The sequence below is a fragment of the Pygocentrus nattereri genome, chromosome 5, assembly GCF_015220715.1.
Source record: "Pygocentrus nattereri isolate fPygNat1 chromosome 5, fPygNat1.pri, whole genome shotgun sequence".
In the NCBI taxonomy this organism is placed as follows: domain Eukaryota; kingdom Metazoa; phylum Chordata; class Actinopteri; order Characiformes; family Serrasalmidae; genus Pygocentrus; species Pygocentrus nattereri.
The window spans coordinates 13,970,142-13,991,998 of NC_051215.1; the positions used below are offsets into that span (position 1 = coordinate 13,970,142).

At 41.1% G+C, this 21,857-nt stretch overlaps 1 protein-coding gene across 1 annotated transcript in view; it reads left to right on the top strand.

The window, feature by feature from the left end:
* Positions 1 to 388: 388 nt before the first annotated feature.
* Positions 389 to 21,857, top strand: part of LOC108429582 (hedgehog interacting protein) — a 42,299-nt gene continuing 20,830 nt past the window's right edge. Inside the window, exons 1-4 of the mRNA XM_017701430.2 lie at positions 389 to 1,254; positions 6,415 to 6,607; positions 15,766 to 15,910; positions 18,489 to 18,690. Coding sequence (XP_017556919.1) covers positions 994 to 1,254; positions 6,415 to 6,607; positions 15,766 to 15,910; positions 18,489 to 18,690 — 801 coding nt within the window. The 5' untranslated portion in view covers positions 389 to 993. The remainder of the gene's footprint in view (positions 1,255 to 6,414; positions 6,608 to 15,765; positions 15,911 to 18,488; positions 18,691 to 21,857) is intronic.

Consider the following 21,857-nt stretch of genomic DNA (forward strand, 5'->3'; position numbering starts at 1 on the left):
GTAATTTTATAATCTTCATAAAATTACATAAAATTCCCTCTGCTTTAAGGCCTTAACCTAACATAACCATACCAGTAGAAGCCTGAGAAACACTGATAGTCCACACCATGTGGAGGAGGGAAAACATTCCCACCAGAACTGTAATATTTCTCAGAAGTTGAAATTGCTGACCCCAAAGATTAAATCTGAAGACAGCAGTAGAGTTAAAGCTGTGCAGGCTTTTTGGAGTGATTTATTGGAAGACCAGGGCCAGCAGATCATTACCATACCCAGTTAGGGCGAATGGGTTTCCCAATGCTTCTCTACCACTGCACATTGCTCCAATCACACCTGACTCAACTCATCAGCTCATTCCCGAGCTTAAGCTGGGTGTGTTAGCGCAGGGAAAACAGCACACTGTGCGGGGCAGGGCTACTCCGGGATCAGGATTGGGAAGCCCTAGGCTACCCCGGATCATCGTCCTGCCCCAACAGGTAGCCTCTCTCTCTCTCTCTCTCTCCCCCTCTCTCGCGCTCTCACGCCTGCGCACGTCATCCCTCTCGCTTCTCGCGCGCTGGTTAAAAAGAAGGTGGAAAAGTCCGAGCACCATGTGAGCGCACTGAAGGCGCTGCAGGAGGCAACACGGTGCTGCTGCTGCTTCTGCACCCACCACTGAGAGCACTAAACGGGGGATTTATTTTGTCTGCGCGAGGGAACCTGCTCAGACTCCTTTTTGATCGACTTTTTTTTTTTGCTTTCTTTCTCTCTTTCTTTTCTTGGGTTTTGCATACCATTATGCAAGAACACGTTTTTGCCTGTGTCGTGCCATCCTAACCAGCACTTGTTCCCTTTCACGTGACTAATACTGAAGCCCACATACTTTACGTTCACGTATTTTTTATGTTTGGCTGAACTGGAATAAAAAAAAAGTATTCAAATAAACTTTATTAACTGCGTTTTTGACTGCTCAGCAGCAGCGGCAGTTCTCTTTTTTAACTGAGGGTCTTTTCCACCATGAGGCATCTGAAGTTTGTCCTGGTGCTGGCCGTGGCCGCCAACCTGTGGGAGTGCGGCGAGGCCAGGCTGGGAGAGAAGGGCGAGCTCAGCCCGAGGAGGAGGAGATGCTACGACGGCAGTCTGCCCAGGCGCCTGAAGAAGAAGGAGCGCAAAGTGGCCGTGGAGGACGGGGCCGTGTGCTCCAGGCTTTACCCGCGAGTGTCCTGCTGCACCGTCCGCAGAGCGCCCTACCAGAGCCTCCACCGAAGAGACACCACGGTAGGTCAAGCAGGTTGTGTGGAAAGGGACGGGGCTGAGGGGAAACAGCCAGGGCTCCGCTTTTGCTCACATATATCAACGCACAAGTAGCCCAGTACTGTAGCCAGTGTTGGTTCGGAGTACTGTACTTTTGGACTGTACTGAGGTTTGCTCGTGTGCATGGATGTAAACAGATCGGCGTGGTGGCCAAGCCTCCAGTTAGAGCTCGTGTAGTTCGCTGAGTTGCATGGGCTGTCCCGAAGTTTGTCCACATGCACGCTGACTGTGCTCTACTGTAGTTTGTTCGCATGTACTTTAGCAGCCTGCATGACGAGCAAAGCCTCAGCAAATGTTCAAATGCACGGTGGTAAACGAGTCAGCGTGGTGTGCAGCCCTCCTGGTGAGAGGCAGGAGCTACACTGAAGTTTGCTCACATGCATGGAGGTAAACAAGTGTGCATGGTGGCCAGGACTGTCCCCGGAGTGCTCGGTGCTCACGTTCACCAGGCTGAAGTTGGTTTCTTGTTCGCCAGCTTTGTATACGAAATTTACGTTCCACCTTAAATGCCGCAGCAGTGCCCAATAGAGTTGCTTCGGCGTACATGTGCCAGAATGCAACGGCCGCACAATTTAAGGCGGAACGGAAAATTCGAATTAGAAGCTAACTTCAGCCTCGTCTCACTTTCACGGCCTGTATCGAACTCTGCGCACACGCATGGGCTGTGTTTTGATGTGTTTACCTTCTGTTGCACTACTGCTGCTGTTCGTTGAGCTCTCATAGCAACGTGCTCGTGCACGGCGGTGAGACGCTTCAATCAGAAACAGCACATGGGCAGCATTGCATAAGACGAGGAGAGTTCACTGTTAGATTGGGCTAAAATGCACGAATTTGAAGGGAGTTCAGTCTATTTTTCCAACTTTCTCCATAAACCAGTGGCTAAATTATATACAAAGTCGTTCAGATTGATCTGATGTGATTTCATTTGTAGAGAAACTTGCCAACCCAGGTTTTCTTTACAGTCGTGGTGACAGGAGCCAAAGGTCCCAGTGTCTACAGTGTAAATATAGCCATTTTATTTACTATCCAAAACCTACATGTCCATAAATAGATTGAAATATATTGATTAGAATACATTTTAGACCACTGGGTCACAGAACTACCATAAAAAACGTCTGAGACATCATCAGGACATTCATGACCATTTCATTTAGAGGAGCTTTTAGAGGTGTATGTTTGGTTCCTATCACCACCACTGTGAACAGTTCTGACTTGGTAAGTTTCCCTAGAACGAAGCATTTCACACCATTCTGAAAAATCGGTGGAGTTCCTCTTTAAAGTGCACAGCTCCTGTGAATGAAATGCTTCCACAAGTTGTGAGGTGTTTATCACATTTGATACAGGCTGCCTGGGCGGTCAAGCATTTGAGCAAGCTCGTATATGGACATTAAAATGTGTAGACATGATGTAACTTAGCAGATAAGTTCATAGAAAAGCTGTCACTGTGTTCATGCGTTATTATCTGAGCAAATCATGCAGAAAACATCTAAAGCATGCTGTTTTATTTTATGCGCATGCAGATTTAGGTGATGACTGAGGTGTATTCTGTGCGACTTTGGTTCCACGGGCTTCTGCAAGTGAAAATTCAACCATCCAGCAAATAAAAACAGCTTCTCTAGTGAATGCAGAGGTGCCTCTTTTCTCATGTAAACTGCCTCAGCAAATCAACATATGTGGCTGGGTGGCATTGCACTTTGGTTTGTGACAAAAAGCCATATTGCATCATTTAATTTGCTCAAGTCATGCAAATGGGAGTGTGGCTGAATGGAACAAAAAGGAGTCGACATCTCCTCCTCCCCGCTACACTGCCCACACACGGAGTCTTTTTAGCTTATGGCAAAAGAATAACAACAACACCATTGTGTTTGTTAGTTTCACTAATGGGTGAAGCTGGAGAACATCACTCTCCCAAGTCCTCGGCTCTGTCCAAGTGTTAATGCCGTGGAGAGAGTGTTTGTCCTGCTCCCCCACCCCCTCGCAAAACTTACACCTATTCCCAGAGGGCCAAGAGTGTTTTGCTTAAGCTGTTAAACACTCGCCTGAGTTGTGTTGGCTTCTTTGGGGAGGGGGGGGTTCTAGGTTAATTTGGGATTCCACCAAAAGACTCTGATCTGTGACTGCATATCTTACTAATGCTGTTGTCATGAATCTCCAGTTGCACACACATATACACACACTCCTGCTTATCCATGCATGGCATGACGCAATGTGACTCCCACCCTCCTGGTTGCCTCTTATGGCGTGACCTTGTGAGGCTTTGGCGGTCTCCATTGTCTGAGGGTGAATGACAAGCAATTGTTTTCAAGTGTGTCTTTGTTCGTTTATATGTTTGTTCTGGCAATTTCACTGACAAAAGGAATTGTGCAAGTCTTAATAAGTAACCCTACCAGCTGCTAACACACATCCCACTGATCGGTCATGGTGATTCTTGATTTAAAAAAAAAAAAAATCTCAAGGACAGAAATAATAAACAGGCATGCAACATTAGCTGTCTTCACAATCAGGCCATAGAATGTACACCATGTGTTGAAAATGGCTTATAGTGTAGACATTTATGTCACTGACAAATAAAGTCGGCTTAATAAAAGAACTAGAATGGATTATTCTCAACCTTTAATGCATCTCCTTGTATAATCAACCATTTACAGCACTGGCATTAATGTAGACCCAGGTGTATGAACTGGCCTTAATCTCTCTCTGTTGAGTAATGGAGTTAGTACATATATGCAACGCCTACTTTTGGAGCAATTTGTCAAGAGTTACATATGACTTCAGAATGCTCTGCATTACGTGTACTGATGGTTTTCACCACTTTTTCTAGGAACCGCTGAAATTTTTAGAGCACATATATACTTCTGAGTGTTATTTTCCCCTAACGCAACAAACAAAAGTCCTCTTGTTTGTGATGTGGGTGATGGCATCACTGGAGCCCATCCCAGCAGCATATGGGCACAGGGCATGGTTGAGAGCACACAAATGCTCCTCTCCATGGACCATGTGCCAGTCCATGGCTCACTAAATCAATGGGCGATTTAGAGCAGGGGAGTAGGCACTTAGAAAAGCTGGGGAACCAACCAAGAGCACTAGACCGAGAAGGGAAGAGATGCTTCTCTGTAACAGCCTGGATCTGCAAAGGCTTGTCACATGCAGTATGTCTTAAAGAATAACCATAGTTTTATCTTTCTTATCATGTGTGTGGTCATGGGAGCAGTTCTTTAGCCCATCCCTCCTTTCTTACCTGTCTATTCGGATTGGAAGTAGTAAATTAACCCCTTAAACTTCAGGCTGGTTACATGATATGGCCCATTACTCAGTAAATACATAGACTACAATGCAAACTGGAGTTATTCTTAAGTTATAGAAGTATGTGACAAAAGTTGGCAAGTCGAGACCATTTAATGGATTACGGTGATATGTTGGCAACAACGTCCAAATTTGCAGTTTTCCCCTTACCCCAGATGTTGATCAGCCAAGTCATGTTTGGTGTCTGAATTTTGCTTATTTAGTTTTGGACTGGAGCTAAATCTAATGTAGCTAACATGTAATGGGAGATTATGCTCCGCCAGTTAGCACTGGGCAGTTCTGAATGATCACACACTTGCGTCTAGCCAAATCAGTGTAAATAATCTCAAAAAGACTTATTTATGTGGCTTCTGATGCTATACGAGATACTACTACTTGTAAAAATGGACAAAAGTACACCGAAAATTGAGGCTTCGAGGCTGCTGCTACTGTTTTTACATCCAGTGTATATTTTTATTATGTGAAAACTTGAACATTCTTTAGGATATAGGTTCCTATTGAGGTAGTCCACGGGGTATGTAGACTCTGCAGCTCTAATTGACTTGGACAGACCGCTAATTTGTTGATACCAGCGGTGGAACGATGTGCCTGTCTATCTCTAAATTGGTGTTTACACACGGACCTCACACAGAGCTTGCGAGTGTGTACCAGGCGGCTGCTGCTGGGGCACAGGCACACGCCTGCTGAGGGGAGGCCCATTACACCGTTGTTTTATTACAGCTAATTTGTTACGTAAATAAGCCTGCTAATTTTCTCAACCCAGACCTATTTGCTTACATTTGTTTGGTAACGTTTCGATTACGCTCGCTGTGCTCCGTTTCACTCTGCTTCATTAATTTTTTGGCACGGAATGATGTCAGCATGTGAGATGTAGCAGCAGATTAATTGTTTTTAAGCCTGTACTAACTCAGCTTAATTGATGCAAGAGACGTTGAAATGCTCTATGGCCCCTGAGTTAATTTAAGCATGAAAAAATATGCTGTGCAGTTTGTGAGATTAGCGCTCCCAAACTGCAATCAGTATAAGTCATATTTGAGCAGATCAAGTATCTACCATATTTTGTCTAAAATAAATGGGCTAAAATGATGGGGATGATAGCTAAAATGATGGGGATGATAGCTAAAATGATGGGGATGATAGCTAAAATGATGGGGATGAATTTACTAGGGATGGGGTTTTCAGTCAAATATTATTGATATTGGTATTTGTAAGATATTTGAAAAATATTCAAATATTTGGAATAACCCCACCCACCCTCACCACCACCACAAACAAACAAACAGATAAACAAGTAAGTGAGTAAAGTTACACCAAGGACTCTTAAGGCTACTCACTACTATACTCACTGCTGGTCGCGTCAAGTGATCATTCATTGTACAGCAGCCTTTAGGCGACTGCAGTAGTCTTTCTATGCTTCCTTCTTTAAAGCATAAGACGGAGGGTCTTCAGTGCCCTCTGGTGGAGTACAGAGATCAGATGTCTCATGGTTCTTAAACATGAGAACGTATAACATTAGAGAGAAGCTACATTGCTCATAAATTAAGATTCATTGTTCAGTTTTTGAACTTTTATGGCACTTTTATGACCAGTCAAATGCCTTCCTTCATTCAGTTTTACAGTGAATCATGGAATTCATAGGCTGGAATTAAGACTGAAATGGCAGATTAAACCTTTGCACTGTTTTGATCCAGTGTAGAGGAATACTGTTTCCACATAGCCAAACCAAGGCATGAAGACTAAACTCAGACTTAAATAAACTGTAACATTTCTTTGGCAGCATCATTGTGATGATTTTAACCTTTCCTTGCCTGATCTCCTCAGATCTATTCCACCAATAATACGGAATGTTCCAGACTGCTGCAGGAGATAAAGTGTGCCCGCTGCTCTCCTCATGCCCAGATGCTATTCCACTCACCTGAGGAAGAGTCCTCACGGTACCGCGAGCCTGACCTGCCCCGCCTCTGCCCCGAGTACTGTCGAGAGTTCTACTACACCTGCAGGGGACATGTACCAGGTAACACACAAACACAAAACATATTAAAAGAAGATCATATTTGATGTTTTTTTTTTAAAGATTATTTACCCAGTCTGTCAAAAGATTTGGTACAAATTGCCTTGACATCACAAGGGGATAAAGTGTCTGACCTTTGGCGTCATTCACAAGGTAGCACTGTCACAAATACTCTCACAATTATTTAGATGTGTGATATTGGTATCCTTCCTTCATGAGCAAGTTATTACCACCTGACAAAGCAAACATGCTGATTCGGTAAGTTTATGGAGCTAGTTATCCCCAAACCTTTCACAGGTAGTGTAGAAGCGTTTATGTTTGGTTACAAAACCCTAAGTTGAACCTAAATGCTTGCATAGAAAAAAGCTGTACGTTTTTTAAAAAGACAGCATCTCAGCAAATTCCACCTTTATCCTTGCATGATGAACAGTTAAGAGCGCTATGAACAACTGTACTGCTGTGCACTAGAGCTCCCCACTTTTTCTGTTCCGTGAGTACATGTACATTTATAGCATGCTTACTTAGTCCAAAGCCTGCAGAAAAAGACGTCAGATCCAAACCCTTTCCAAATGTTTGACGAAAACCGTAGTAAAGGTTAGAATACAAGGATTACCATTCCAGAGATTCTACGCAAAGACACTGTGCCATGGTATTGCCTTATCCCGCTGTACTGGCCACTGCTGTTTATGGGTCATGAATCACATTACACACACACACACACACACACACACACACACAAATATGGTGCTGGAGGCTTCTGGCAAACCCTAACAAAGCTGAGTGATTAATTAGTCAACAGTTAAGCTCTGGCGTTCAGGGCCTACTGCTTGTCTTTTTTTCCCCACAATGCCATCCCACACAATGCTTTGGAAATTCTCTAAGCTCCTTCAGCACCAGGCACACTGCATTTCAGTCCCTCCACTGGAAGGATTATGTGAATTTCTAAATATTTCTGGCTTTTGGTGCAATTTAAAATGTGGTAAAAGCCGCTTAACCAGTGCTTGGATTTGACCAGATAAATTTGTTGAATATGCATGAGTTTATGGTCAGAAATGCAAATCCTGTGATTTGTTGGCTGAAACAACACTTTTTTTCTGGGATTCAGATTTATAAAACGGATGGTTATATATGTGCGTATATATGACCACCTCAATTCTGATTGATGGGACCAGGCATCGGCATGCATGTAAGATAAGGTAATCCGTTATTAGTCCCACAATGGGGAAATTCACAGTGTTACAGCAGCAGATGAATAGCAAGGCACTCAGCAAAAGAAGTAACATAAGAGAATTAACAAACAAGGTAGCTAACCTTGGTAATGACTTAACATGGCTATAGTTTGTTACTGTATACTTGTTACTGTAAAGCCAATATATGTCATACTAAAGATACAAAATATAAACTCAGGCCTTCACACATGAAGTAATGGCCTGGAAAGGTACATAACATACCCTTTTTAAGAAACAGGGATCGTGTACTTATTTTCTTAACAACTATAAACAGGCTGATCAACTCGACAAACAGCTGACAGGTCCCTCCATTTATATTCAGAGTTAGAGTTAGGATTAAAACTGAAATATTTACTTTGAAACACTGTAAAACCGCAGCATACAAAGTAAAAAATATTTGCATTAATGTATTACAAGCCTCAAATCTTCTAGTATTGCACAGATCAGCAATAAACTGAAATCACATAGAGGCAGTAGTGGAAATTAATATTATTGTTATAAAACTAGTATTGTGGTAAATTGATAAAAACTTACAAGGCAAATGTTTCAGTGTTAAACACTGACATATTCTAATATAACATTTTAAAAGTTCATGAAAAGTCTGAATTATACACTGATGGGTGAGTGAAAGTTCTTGTCCTCATTCAGCGCTCTACATTTGCTTAGATTGTCTACACTAAACAGACTACATTTCATGGCAAATGAATTGTTTTATGCGTTTATTATTATTTAGAAATGAACTGACATACTCAGCGTTTGTATTTTATCATATTTTATTTTGTTGCCATTTTATAAAAGCAATAAGCCGCTAGAAGTAGGACTTTATCATGGGGTTTTGTTACAGTTCTGTGGCTTATTGAGTTAGCTAAACACTGAGTAAAATACAATGTTTATTATTAGTTTTTGCCAGATACTTTGGTGAACATGCATGAGTTTGTGGTGAAAAATGGTTATTTGGCCATGCATAATTAAAAAAAATCGCCAACACAGAAATTCAAATGTACCATTTATCCATCCATCCATCCATTTTCTAAGCCACTTCTCCGTCAGGGTCGCGGGGAATGTACCATTTAGTGATCCCAAATATAATATAATAGAGCAGCGAACATTTACCATTGTCGTGCATTTGTATCTCCCCGCTCTAAGCAGCCCTGAACCAAGTGGTGCTCTCGCACACACTCTCATGTCCCAGCTGTCAGACACACACCTCAACACCCATGAGTGGACACACCCCAAACAAAGTCCCACAATCTGGAGCTGTGAATGAATGGTTTTATGACCAGTTTCTTCCCCATGATTCTTTGGCAAGTGTCTGGGTTTACGTCACTGGAGCTTACTATGATGTGTTCGGTGTGTGTGTGTGTGTGTGTGTGTGTGTGTGCACAACTATGGTCTAGACATGACTGACTCTGACACCTTGCCCCACCAGGAGAACACACACACACAAACCCATGCACACACAAACACACGCACACACGCTCACTGTGCATGATGCAGCGGAAAATACCAGCTGTTTAAGGCCGCTCTCATCATCAGTTTGTTTTTCTTGGTGGTACATTCAAAAAAACACAAACAACACCGGCTTGCCGCTGGGCAGAAATGGAAAAAAGTCGGTAAGGAGCGAGGCTATATCAGGGTTTATGTTTTCGCCATAGCATGAATGACATCAGAAACAAACTTCCTCTGTTTGCCTGGGTGGGTCAGTGCACAGGGCTGCAACTGTCACTGTTTGGTGCATTCCATCAGATGGAATGGTATGCACAAGTTGGCTGCCGGGCCAAAACCTCTTCCTATCTGTGTAGGCATAACAGATTAGATGGGGAAGATATGCAAACAGGCAACAGTCTCCAGAACACAGGCCACACACGCACAAGTAAATCAACGCCGCCGCCCCCCCACCAAACATAAAATCTACACTACATTTGAGTGTCCATTTAAAACTGATTGCTGCTCAAAAACAATCAGTTCTGTCTATTCAGAAGCCTTGTACAGAATTGTACAGAGATACAGAGAGAGAGAATGAGAAAGAGAGGGAGGCATGTCTGAAAGCAGTAAAGGCAAGAGAACAGGAGTCCAGGCCAAAAAGACTAAAGACTCAGCCCCCCCCCTCCACTTCCCCCTCCAAAATCAGCATATGTGGTGACGAATGACACATTTATTTTTCTACAAAGGTTGTGTATATGTAAAACTGCTGAAGTGCATCAAGATGTCAAGTACTTTGGGTGGCCACCCAGGTTGCTTTGGAAGATAACCAGATGGAAGTATAACCATAGTGCTGGGGATGTGGACACAGCCTCTCTCTCTCTCCCTGTCTCTCTCCCTCCCTCTCTCTCACTCTCAGGGCAGTACAATACAACCGTGACGTATTGTAGAGAGGCAGAGACAGTGTGTGGCCACACAGTAATTTTGTCATATGTTTAGTTATGTTGTTCCTAATAAATTTCCCAAATTGGACCATTTTTCATGTACAGAAAAGTTTTCTTCATTTGAATGTTTCTAAGGTTACAGTCCTATTTTTTAACCCACAAAAAACATTTTCAACAGTTTCTTGTGCAAGATTGAAGCAAAAACAAAAGTCAGGCCTGTATCCTACAGTCTTAGAGCAGCATGGCTACCACAACGTTAGACTATTACAGTTTATTGCTTCATTGCCTCATTAAATGTGATCAGCCTGATAAAGACTACAATTTTGAAACGAGCCAAATTTACTTTCAAATAGCATAATATCCTTTTTGCACGACATGCCTGACTTAATCTTTGCTCTTGATGAAAGTTTTTTAGTCACTGTTGATCAGTGGGCTTAAAATGAATGGTGGTGAATCAGACAAGCCGCCTTGCTTACAGACACACTATGGAAACACATTAACCGTTTAAGATCAGTGCAAAAATGCTGCATTTGTGCAGTTTAATGAGATATCTCAGAGCGGTCTTTGTATTTATTTGAAAGAACGTGAAAGATAGTGATCTCAGAAAACGAAACTTTTTTCATGTCACAGATCACCTTTTTGAACAAGAAAACACATGAATAAAATGGAATACCATTTACACTTCAGTTACCATTTATTAAGATTAAACCAATCAGTAAACAGCTCTTACTGAGGTGAATTCAGTTTTAAATATGCTTGTACAAGTATGCTTGTTTATTGTATTGCAAATCATCCAACAATAAGGGCAGCATTGTGCAATGCCAACAGATTGATTTGTTTCAATCGAAGGAGCAGAATTTAAGCAGTGTTGCACAAAAACCTTATATCTACATGTTTGTCTTTTTTTTTTTGTTTGTTTAATGTTAAAACTCTAGTTACCTTATGTTAAAATTTCACAATTAATGAACTAAGAAAAACAGTCCAGAATGATTTCGATAAAAGTCTTGTTACATTAACTTCCATTACAAGTTAAGAATATTTTTTCCTTTTCTTGTTATCATCTTGAGATATTAGGTTTTGTTCAGACAGTGACAGTTTACTGAATACTGTCCTTTATCAACAGCGACAAAGGCAAATATATCTGATATATCTTATATGCGTGAACATAGCTTGCCAAAAGTTTGGGGAAACCTCTAATTCCTTTGAAATGTGACCTTTTTGCTCTTCAGTTAAGAAAATGCCTATAATGTTTCTCTTATCATAAAGCTTATAACACATTTCATACTTGGTGCAATGTTTTATGAAAAATATCTTGAAAAACTTTTGATGGGCAGTGGAAAGGCATTTATTGCTTCACTCCCCCATACCAATATGACGCACAGTATTTTTTTTGACCTATCTCAGCACTCACACTCCAGCAGGCCTAAGATAACCACTATGGCTTGTGCGTGGGTGGCATGGCTGTGTAGGGGTGTGTGTTTGATCTCTGTGTTGTGTTTAGATGTTTGGGGATATCCTATCACCTCTGTTGTTGGTGTGGTCACCCCCACCGCCACCACCACCACCACACACAAACACACACTTGTCAGGCGGTGTGGAGGAGCTTGGCGAAGATGAAAGCAAGGAGAGGAGTATGTTTGTGTTTCTATCCCTGGTGTGTTTGCTGTCTCCCCCCATGAGGGTTTAGCTTAGAGGAAACTGTATCAGCCTGGTTGTTTTTAGGCCACTGTGGGGCTGCTAACGATACTCAGGCAGCCCGATTTTCTCCCCCAGGTCCAGGTGCTGCCTTTCAGGCCCACAGATGGAAGGACATTGCTGGGAATGCCTCAGCAATGCTGTTAGTTGGAATAAGTGATGTGTCCTTTACAAACAGGGTGAATGTTGGGAGCGTTTTTGGTTTTTTTTTTATACACCAAGTCGATTTATTAGATTCTATGACAATCACCTGCATAGGATGCATCTATTTCTATTTCTAACTGTAGATCTATAGCTAAACTGTATATAATTGTTGCATGTTTTAATGATATTGTGTAGTACATTAGGGATAAAAATAAAAAAAAAAACAGTTATAGCTTAAAATTTAGTGTATACCAGAATTATAAACTATAGTGTTTAGCTATGCTGTACCAAGGTAAAGCGAGAGCTAATGCAGACATCCAGTTGAAGTAAATAACTCTCAAATATAACTCAAATATTGAGTGACCACTTTACTTACTTTGAGATTTTTGTCGCAAATGCAGTGAAAGAGAAAGAAAGAGAAAGAAATGGTTTGCCTATTAGGTTTTATAACAAACATGCAATATATATTATATAATATAATATCCTTTTGCCCTGATCCCAATTTAATGAGCACCAGTAGTACATTTGTGCATATGCAGCACAAAATGTGTCTTGACGCGACTTCAGTATGAGCTCACATTGTGTATGAAATTGAAACACATGGGGTGGCCGACTAACTGCACACAGGGTTTAAAAGCCACAGTGAAATAACTCAACAGTCAGCAGGTCTGAGACACTAGAGATGATGAAAGTTCAGAGATAAGAGTGTTAAGAAATCAGTCTAGCTAAAAAGAAAACAGAATTTAAGAAACGCCAACTGCGAGGACTTACTGCAGCCACACCAAGGCACGTTTTATGCTGTGTCTCTTCATACACACAGTTTGATTTTGAGAGTTAAAATATTGTTATATTTTAGAGGAGTTTACCAACAATTTGATATTGAGACATTATGGTACATTTATACCTGCTTTTAAAAGGCAGATAAAAAATTCTCATCAAATTGGTGCCTAAACTTAAAAAAAAAAACCTGTGGTCTATGTAATCTGCCACACTTCCAATATCTACTCCTATTTTTCTGCACCATTCTCCTATGCTTTCCATGCATATTGTATATGATGCATACAGCCTGCAAGGTTTTTGGATGTTGTGTGGGATGAATGTGTCTGATTTGCACCTGAAACTGCCAAAAGCTTAATACAATGGGCTCTGTGTTTCTAATAATTTAGTATATAAACCGTCATGTGCATCCACATTTCATGCACATTAAAGGAGGAAAATCAATCAAAGTACATAGTGTTGCAATCTGAACACATGCATTGTTTTGACTGCCTTATTGAAATGAACATTTCATGTAGTCATATCTCATTTTGCTCTAACATGCGCAAAGTAGGCTTCTCCTTGCCTTGAATGCCCTGTTACTATTAAGTGTGTAACAGCGTAAAATATCATTCAAATTTTACACATACAACCCCAATTCCAGTGAAGTTGGGACGTTTTGTAAAACATAAATAAAAGCAGAATACAATGATTTGCAAATCCTTTTCAACCTATATTCAATTGAATACACTACAAAGACAAGATGTTTAATGTTCAGACGGATAAACTTTATTTTTTTTTGCCAATATTCACTCATTTTGAATTTGATGCCTGCAACACGTTCCAAAGAAGTTGGGACAGGGGCAACAAAAGACTGGGAAAGTTGAGGAATGCTCAAAAAAACACCTGTTTGGAACATTCCACAGGTGAACAGGTTAATTGGAAGCAGTTGAGTGTCATGATTGGGTATAAAGTGAGCATCCCTGAAAGGCTCAGTCGTTCACAAGCTAGGATGGGGCGAGGTTCAACACTTTGTGAACAACTGCGTGAGCAAATAGTCCAGTTTAAGAACAACGTTTCTCAAGGTGCAATTGCAAGGAATTTAGGGATTTCATCATCTACAGTCCATAATATCATCAAAAGATTCTCTGGAGAAATCTCTGCAAGTAAGCGGCAAGGCAGAAAACCAACATTGAATGCCCGTGACCTTCGATCCCTGAGGTGGCAATGCATTAAAATCCGACATCATTCTGTAACGGATATTATCACATGGGCTCAGGAACACTTCAGAAAACCATTGTCAGTGAACCCAGTTTGTGGCTCCATCTAAAAGTGCAAGTTAAAACTCTGCCATGCAAAGTGAAAGCCATATATCACATCTGTGAAGGCACCATTAATGCTGAAAGGAACATACAGGTTTGGAGCAACATATGCTGCCATCCAAGCAACGTCTTTTTCAGGGAAGTCCCTGCTTATTTCAGCAAGACAGTGCCAAGCCACATTCTGCACGTGTTACAACAGCGTGGCTTTGTAGTAAAAGAGTGCAGGTACTAGACTGGCCTGCCTGCAGTCCAGACCTGTCTCCCATTGAAAATGTGTGGCCCATTATGAAGCACAAAATACGACAACGGAGACCCCGGACTGTTGAGCAACTGAAGTTGTACATCAAGCAAGAATGGGAAAGAATTCCACCTACAAAGCTTCAACAATTAGTGTCCTCAGTTCCCAAAGGCTTATTGAGTGTTGTTAAAAGGAAAGGTGATGTAACACAGTGGTAAACATGCCCCTGTCCCAACTTCTTTGGAACATGTTGCAGGCATCAAATTCAAAATGAGTGAATATTTGCAAAAAACAATAAAGTTTATCCCTTTGAACATTAAATATCTTGTTTTTGTAGTGTATTCAATTGAATATAGGTTGAAAAGGATTTGCAAATCATCGTATTCTGTTTTTATTTATGTTTTATTGCAGAAATTTAAAGAATTTGTTAACTTAAAACATGCTTCCCTGATACAAGTTGAGGATAATATTCATTTATGTTACGTCTGTGACATAAATAGCACATACAGAGCAGCAGATAGCAGTAATATAAAAGAGGTAAAATAGCCTTAATAATCTTAGTAAAGCATCTGAATTTGGTCATGTTGAATTTGATTATGTTCAATATAGCTGATACTGATCTGTAAAAAGTTGCCTTAATGGTTGATACCAGTTTTTCATATTACAGGGAGCATCCAGGGAACTGTTTGTTTAACCAAACACCAGACTAAGTTTTCACTATTCACATCTTCTTATTGGCCAACATTTTGGACCTTTTAGAGTGTTGAGAGATTTATGCTGGCTGTTAATAGAGAAATAAGTAAGGGTGTTTTCCCTAAAAGCACATCTAATCTGCAAAGTATAATCAATCAAACCTGGGTGTGTGTTCATCATTTATTTGGACTTGACCTACATGTTCCAGCTAAAAAATGTGCTGGAGAGCAAGTGTTTGGTATGCATGCTCACATTTCATGATCTGCACCACAACAGAAAGTCTAACACTTCCACATGCAGGCCACATATGACTGAAAGTGTTTTTTTTTTTTTTTTTTTTGTATCTCGCTGTGCTGATATCACAGATTTAGAGAGCAGCATAAATTACTGAGCGCAGTTAAGTTTTCTGCTGTATGTAACCTCCAGGTCAGAGGTCGTCGGTTCAGGCTGAAGAGCGGTTTGGTTCACATTTGTGAAGTGAGCAACAATAACATTAACTGCTGAAGCTGACATTTCATAGTGTCCCACTGCTGCACCATAGCCACAGATGGGCTTTAGCTTGAGCCTGTGGTGAAGTGTCTGGAGTTGCGCGAGCTTGCCTGGGGAACAGCTTTACCTACGGGGGATTCGGCCGGGTTTGGAGGTGATTACATCATCCCCTAAAGACTGTGTGGTGTGTTTGTCAGGCTGAGCGCAGTTGTCTGTCTGTGTTTGGTAGAGCTGTTCCAAGCTGACGTGGACGAGTTCTGCCAGTACTACGGGAGGAGAGACGGAGGCCTGTGCTTTCCTGATTTCCACCAAAAGCTCCCACGGGGCCAAGACTCCAACTATTTAGGAGATGAGAAAATAGATGCAATCAACAGGTATGTGCTTGCAACTGCATTCCTTTGATATGTGGGTTTCTTTTTTTGATAAGTAAAATCATTTACTATTAATTAAAAAGGAAAACATTTTAAATACTAAGCAGTACATCTCTGCAACATTTATTTGCCTTTTGGTAAAACCCATAACTCAGTGGTGTCCATCATGAGTCCTGTAGGGCCTTAGTCCAGCACACTTTGGCTTTTACCCTGCTCAAACACCCCTGAATACTTAGTAGGTTCATAATACCTAGAGCAAATTGCTGGATATTCATCTGATAAACAGTGTTCCATAACGAGCAAAACACAAGTGCTGAATTAACTATGACCGCCTTCATTTACTGGTGATTATTAAACACTTATGCCTTCTACGTGGCAGTTAATTCAATGTTTTAACTGTGTCCCTTCGAGCAAGCCATCGATTGCTGCTTCTGGACGAAAGCAGAGGTCACTAGAGACACGACATGCATGAATGACCTTATGCGTCAAAATATTCCTGCATGTGCTTGTGGCCTGGCCCACTGCCCCCTTCCCATGGCTGAGCTCCGAGTGTTTGTCCAGTGTCGGTTCAGCCAGGTTTAAGGGCACAAAGAAAGTGCTTATACTGCTGCCGCTCTGATCTAGGCCAGCAGACTTTAAGCTTTTGTGAAAAGACATGATCAGAGAGGGTCTTTAAAAGCCGCTACCTCAGCTCATAAAACCAGAGTAGCACCACGGACAGTGTTTGTCTTTAGAACAAGGCTTTAAACCAGAGTCTAAAGACCTCACAGTTAATTTGCTCATTCATTTTGGATGTCTGTGCACTGAGCTGGAGCCCACCAGTTCGTTTCATTTGCTCTTCGCCAGAAGTAGTGCATTATTCTTCTTTGTGTAGTTTGGGCATCAAAAAGTATGTTGAACAAGCACTCTGGGTATCTACAGTAATATAAATTTGATTACATAACTGGTTAAAACATATTAGGATCAGTTTGATGTATAATTGCAATGTGAAGACATAAAGCTTCACAAGTTGCATTTATCACTGACAATAAAAAAAGGTCATTTTTATTAATTATTTCTCATTCATAACTCTGTGGTCCAAACCAAGAAATTCTGTTGAAAGTGTGGATTTCAAACTTTCAGTTGGTACCATATGCATATTTACATTATATGTTTGTAAGTGGAAGAAGAGATATTTTGAAATGATTTGATTTTCGTTAAAAGATATTATTGCGTAGAGTCGCATTTTATAGAAAGGAAAGACATACTTTATGTTTTTGCCATACTTTTGTCATTTCTTGTGAAGGATGTCTGCATACATACTTGTACCTGTTTATTCAGACTGCAAATAGAATGTTTAATGAATTACATTTACATAGTATAAAAAAATAATATTAAGAACTGTTGACTTTTCAGATGAACACCCACTGTTCTATTTTGCTAAACTCACTACAGTTACTCACTCTTAACAGTATATATCATGGAAAAAACACATGAAAGTCATATTCAATGATATTCAAAGTGATGTGGGACAAAACACCTGATATGAAAATTTCAGGTTTATTTTATTTATTTTTTACTGTGGTTATTTTGCAGTTATATTTCACAATCATATGTTCATGTTGCAACACAGGGAACTTTAATTAAGTTTTTTTTATCCATTGAGTTAAAAACATTTAAATAATAAAAAAACAGAAAACACTATCAGGCATATTAAGGGACTTAGGAAACCAACAAAAGAACAGGTTTAATAATAAATTTAGAAGACAGTGCTAAATATATCATATATATATATATATATATAAGTTTGAGCTGTTTCTGTCAGCAGTTCAAAATTCTCCTCAGTGTTTGGTAACACTTGCAGCTTAAACCCATGGACGACTCTTTACTCCTAAAGGTGAGGATAAAGTCACCAAGCAGAATGACATTAGCAGAATGGTATGTTCAGGTGTCAGTTGCCGTATGTAGAGTATCCTTTTGTAAGGGATTTGCTAATGTGTGAGAAAAAAGTAAGCTTTGGTTCACATTAGTATGTGCAGAACAGTGCTAATTATATACGTTAGCCAATAAGTTGAGCCAAGAACTAATCAAGATAGCTAAAAAGCCATTTTAGATGCTTTATGACTGTAAAATTGTAGTGCCGTAAAAAGATACAATTAACAATTATTCACCGTTATTTGTCTGACAATTCAAAATTCCTCACCATAACAGGCCTAATTGGTCCCCTAATTGTGCATTTGAGTCCTTGAGAATTGAGAATTTACATATATTTGTGGTTGGCCTTTTCCCAACGTCCAGTGTGGCCTTGTTTCACAGCTTCCCCCCATGTCTTCCTTAAACAAACTTTGACAGCGATCAGTCAATCAGTGCTCTCCCTAATCCAGTCATGCTCGAATCGAATACATACATAAATACAGTACATTTATCAGTGTTATACAGCAGTTAATCTTTTTAAACAGTGATTTCTGTGTGTTATTTAGATATTTGATTTGGGGAAAAAAACTTTTTTTAATGGATTACGTATTTGCATTGTCCCTGATTTAGTGACTGAAATAATACTAATTAGCTGATGCCTAGCTAATCTGACCACTCTCCTCATCAGGAAGCACAAGCACAACTGCTACTGTGCCCAGGAGATCCTTAGTGGGCTTCGACAGCCTGTGGCTGTGGTGCACTGTGGGGATGGGTCTCAACGCCTCTTCATCCTGGAAAAGGAGGGCTTCGTCCGCGTCCTCACCCATGACATGGAGCTACTCAAAGAGCCCTTCTTGGACATCCATAAACTGGTGCAGACAGGGATCAAGGTAAAACTTCCATACAAAGTTCATTTTGGGTGATTGTCTTATTTACAACATATTCATATTTGGGCAATCTGATTAACAATAACTGCAGTTAAGTCAGGAAGCAATTGGACGCTTAGACAGTTTTGACTTGTTGCGACTCTGTACGCAAGCACACTGGATTTGAAATAAAACAGTGACTGTGAGGTTAAAGTGCAGACTGAGCTTCTGCAATCAGTGACTCCTCTGCAATTTTTTGCAGTTCAGTTAATGCCTGAAGGCTGTGGCCCACAGATATCACAGAGTCTGGCTAATGTCATGCTGCGCCTCTAATGCAGTTGCAGTTCCTGCTTGTTTCAGGACCTTTTGCCTTCGCAGTTGTCTACAGTGAAAGTAATGCCCAGCCGAGTTTAGGCTGGGTCCAGTTTTTGGACTTGGAAAAATGCTTTCTAATCATCGTCCTGTTACACTTTTGAGGTGTTTTTTGGACTTCATTCTGCTGCTGCCATCAGCAATCGCATCAGTGAAGACAAAACAAAGGCAAGTGAGCCATTTCCAGCAGTAGCCATAAACGGCCATGCTGCACGGTTGAGACAGTTTGCTTTTCTCCCTACATTTCTCATTCCATCACTCTGGTACAGGCCAATCATTGTCTCAAGTGCGTAGTACAGGGGCACTATGACAGTGTTTTGTTTTTTTTTTGTGATACATTTTGTTATTTTGATAAACACTTTGCATTTCTAAGTATATCATGAATGTTGTCAATACTTAACCCAACTGCATGTTTCATTATAAAGCTTTCGTAAAAGTCACTCTTGTTTAAGCATACTGCAATATATGAAACACTGGTAATAATCATTGTATCTGCTGTCTTTAAAGGCAGTTCTTAAATGTGACACTCCTAGTGCCTTATGTCCATCAAAATATCGTGATGCATGTTCTGTATTGTGAAAGTCTAGGCATTGTGTTTTACTGCATTTTGCCCGTCACTGACCACTAGTCCACAGAACTTTGAACTCTGCAGGTTTGTGATGTACTTTTAGCTAACTGTGACCTCCCTTTCCAATTGGTTGCATCATTTTGCAAATTGAGGCCATCCTGATATATTTTTCTCTTCATAGTAGCACATATAGTTCACTCAATATAACTCAACAGTTATGCTCTACGACAAGCACTTCTGGCTTTTTAAAAATGCTGCTTTGCTGCCCTGAGTTTGAAAAGATATAGCAACGGGCAATGAATGCATCAGAATTAGGCTAATGTGAGGAGAGAGACCTACAGCAATGAAAATTAAGCCAGAAAAGTATTACCTTAATATCAATACTGTTGACTGTAATATCACTATATAAAGAGCACCTACAGTAGTGCAGGTCAGTGTGAGTGTGTGAGGACATGTTTCTAAATGTTGGCTTGTGTTGCCAGTAGGGCTTGTATGGTAGGACTAAACGTGTATGTATTCAGTGTCAGGCATGGTTGTAATGAAGGGGTTGAAGAGAGCGGAGAGGAGCTCTCCCTCTGGGACACACATGCACACGCTCGCACACACCACACTGCTTTGCCGTTTTGCTCCAGACAGGAAGCTGTGGACATGTCTGTACTTCTGAGGGGGAATTAGCACCTATCTGACATCCATCCAGCCTGGCCTCCCACCATCAAGGAAGTCTGACTTCCAGAAAACAAGAGGCTACCGCTCGCCCTGAAAGATACGCTCTTTCAGTTTGCTTTGGCACCTTCACAGACGAGAACTGTGGAGAGAGCACTGAAGCTCTCCCACAAAAATGAACCTTAAAGAAACACAATCACTGCTTGCACTTCCACGAATCCACTGCTTTCACCCCTGTTCCTGCTGCCCTGGGGCGAAACATGAATTGAGGAAGATATCACAGCTTGGATGCAACAATGCACAGTTGCACTCTCAATCCATGACTTGAGGTTTCATGCTGTCATGTGCAGTGCCAGTACAGGCAACTTTATATCCTTGTTTGCAAAGGATAGAAGCATAAGTCTGAAGTTTAGGTACATGATTATGGGATACCCTCCCGTACATGTCCAGCTGTCGAATTAGCCTGTACGCGTCTGTCAGCCTCAGCTATGGCGTGTGCCATTGCGGATGTTTATCCATCCCCACAGCAAATGCAGCATTTGTGCATTTGAAAGAGTTTATTTGAGAAAGTGTCTGGAGATGGAGGAAACAGCCAGCATTTTGACAGGAAGTTTACGTACTTTGCATCCTTCTTCTGTTTTTTTTATTCCTATTTTCCAAGGGAGAAAGAACGATTATGAAATTCCTTGAATTGGACATGCAAAAGCTCAGTTGGGAAGGCCTCCTGCACCTTATCGTAATGAAACATAATTGGCTGCGGATAAAACAATCATTATGACAATTAAGAGAGTCTCAATCCCAGGAGCCCTATTCTGTGAAGTTTTGGCCGTTATCAGAGGGAGCTGCACCGAGCTTGCCTGTTTACGCAAAGCATCAACAGGACATTACTCCCTTTGTGTCCGCAGTCGGGCCCCAGGCCCTCTGGGAGCCTTGTTTGGCCACTCGGAGGACGATAGTGTTTTATCACGACTTTGATTCTAATGTTCTATATCTCCTCAGACCCTCAATTCCCCTACTGCCAATTAAGCCAACCTGCTCGGAAACAATGCGCCGTCTGCTGGAGGGAGGTTCCCTGAGCGCCGTGGGTGTTCTCTGATGAAACCCTATCTCCTGTCTCTCCTCACACACGCACATTTCCCCCTGTCATCATCTCCCCGGCTGTGTGTTATGTTTTTCAGATTGCTGGCATAGTTCACATAGTCTAGTGGTTCCCAAACTCACAACTGTTTTGGTGCTTTCCTGGATGTAACACACCTGATCCAGATAATTGGCTAATTAACAATCCCTTCTGGAGTTGAAGTGGGGAGGTGTCAGAGCAGAGAAAATACTGAAATATGCAAAGCAGGGTTACTCCAGCACCAGGATTAGAAACCACTGACCTTGTCTCTAATTTCCTCTTGTCCTCCATTGATCGTGTTTTTCTCTGCCTTGTTCATTTCTCTCTCCTCACAATCAATAAATCATCCTGTCTCTCTTTATAATGATATTTTCCTTTGTCTATTTACCATAACCATCCTACTCAAATGAGACAGTTAAAGAGTATCATCTCACAGTCAGTCATACATTTAATCCGTTTAATTTACCTCAA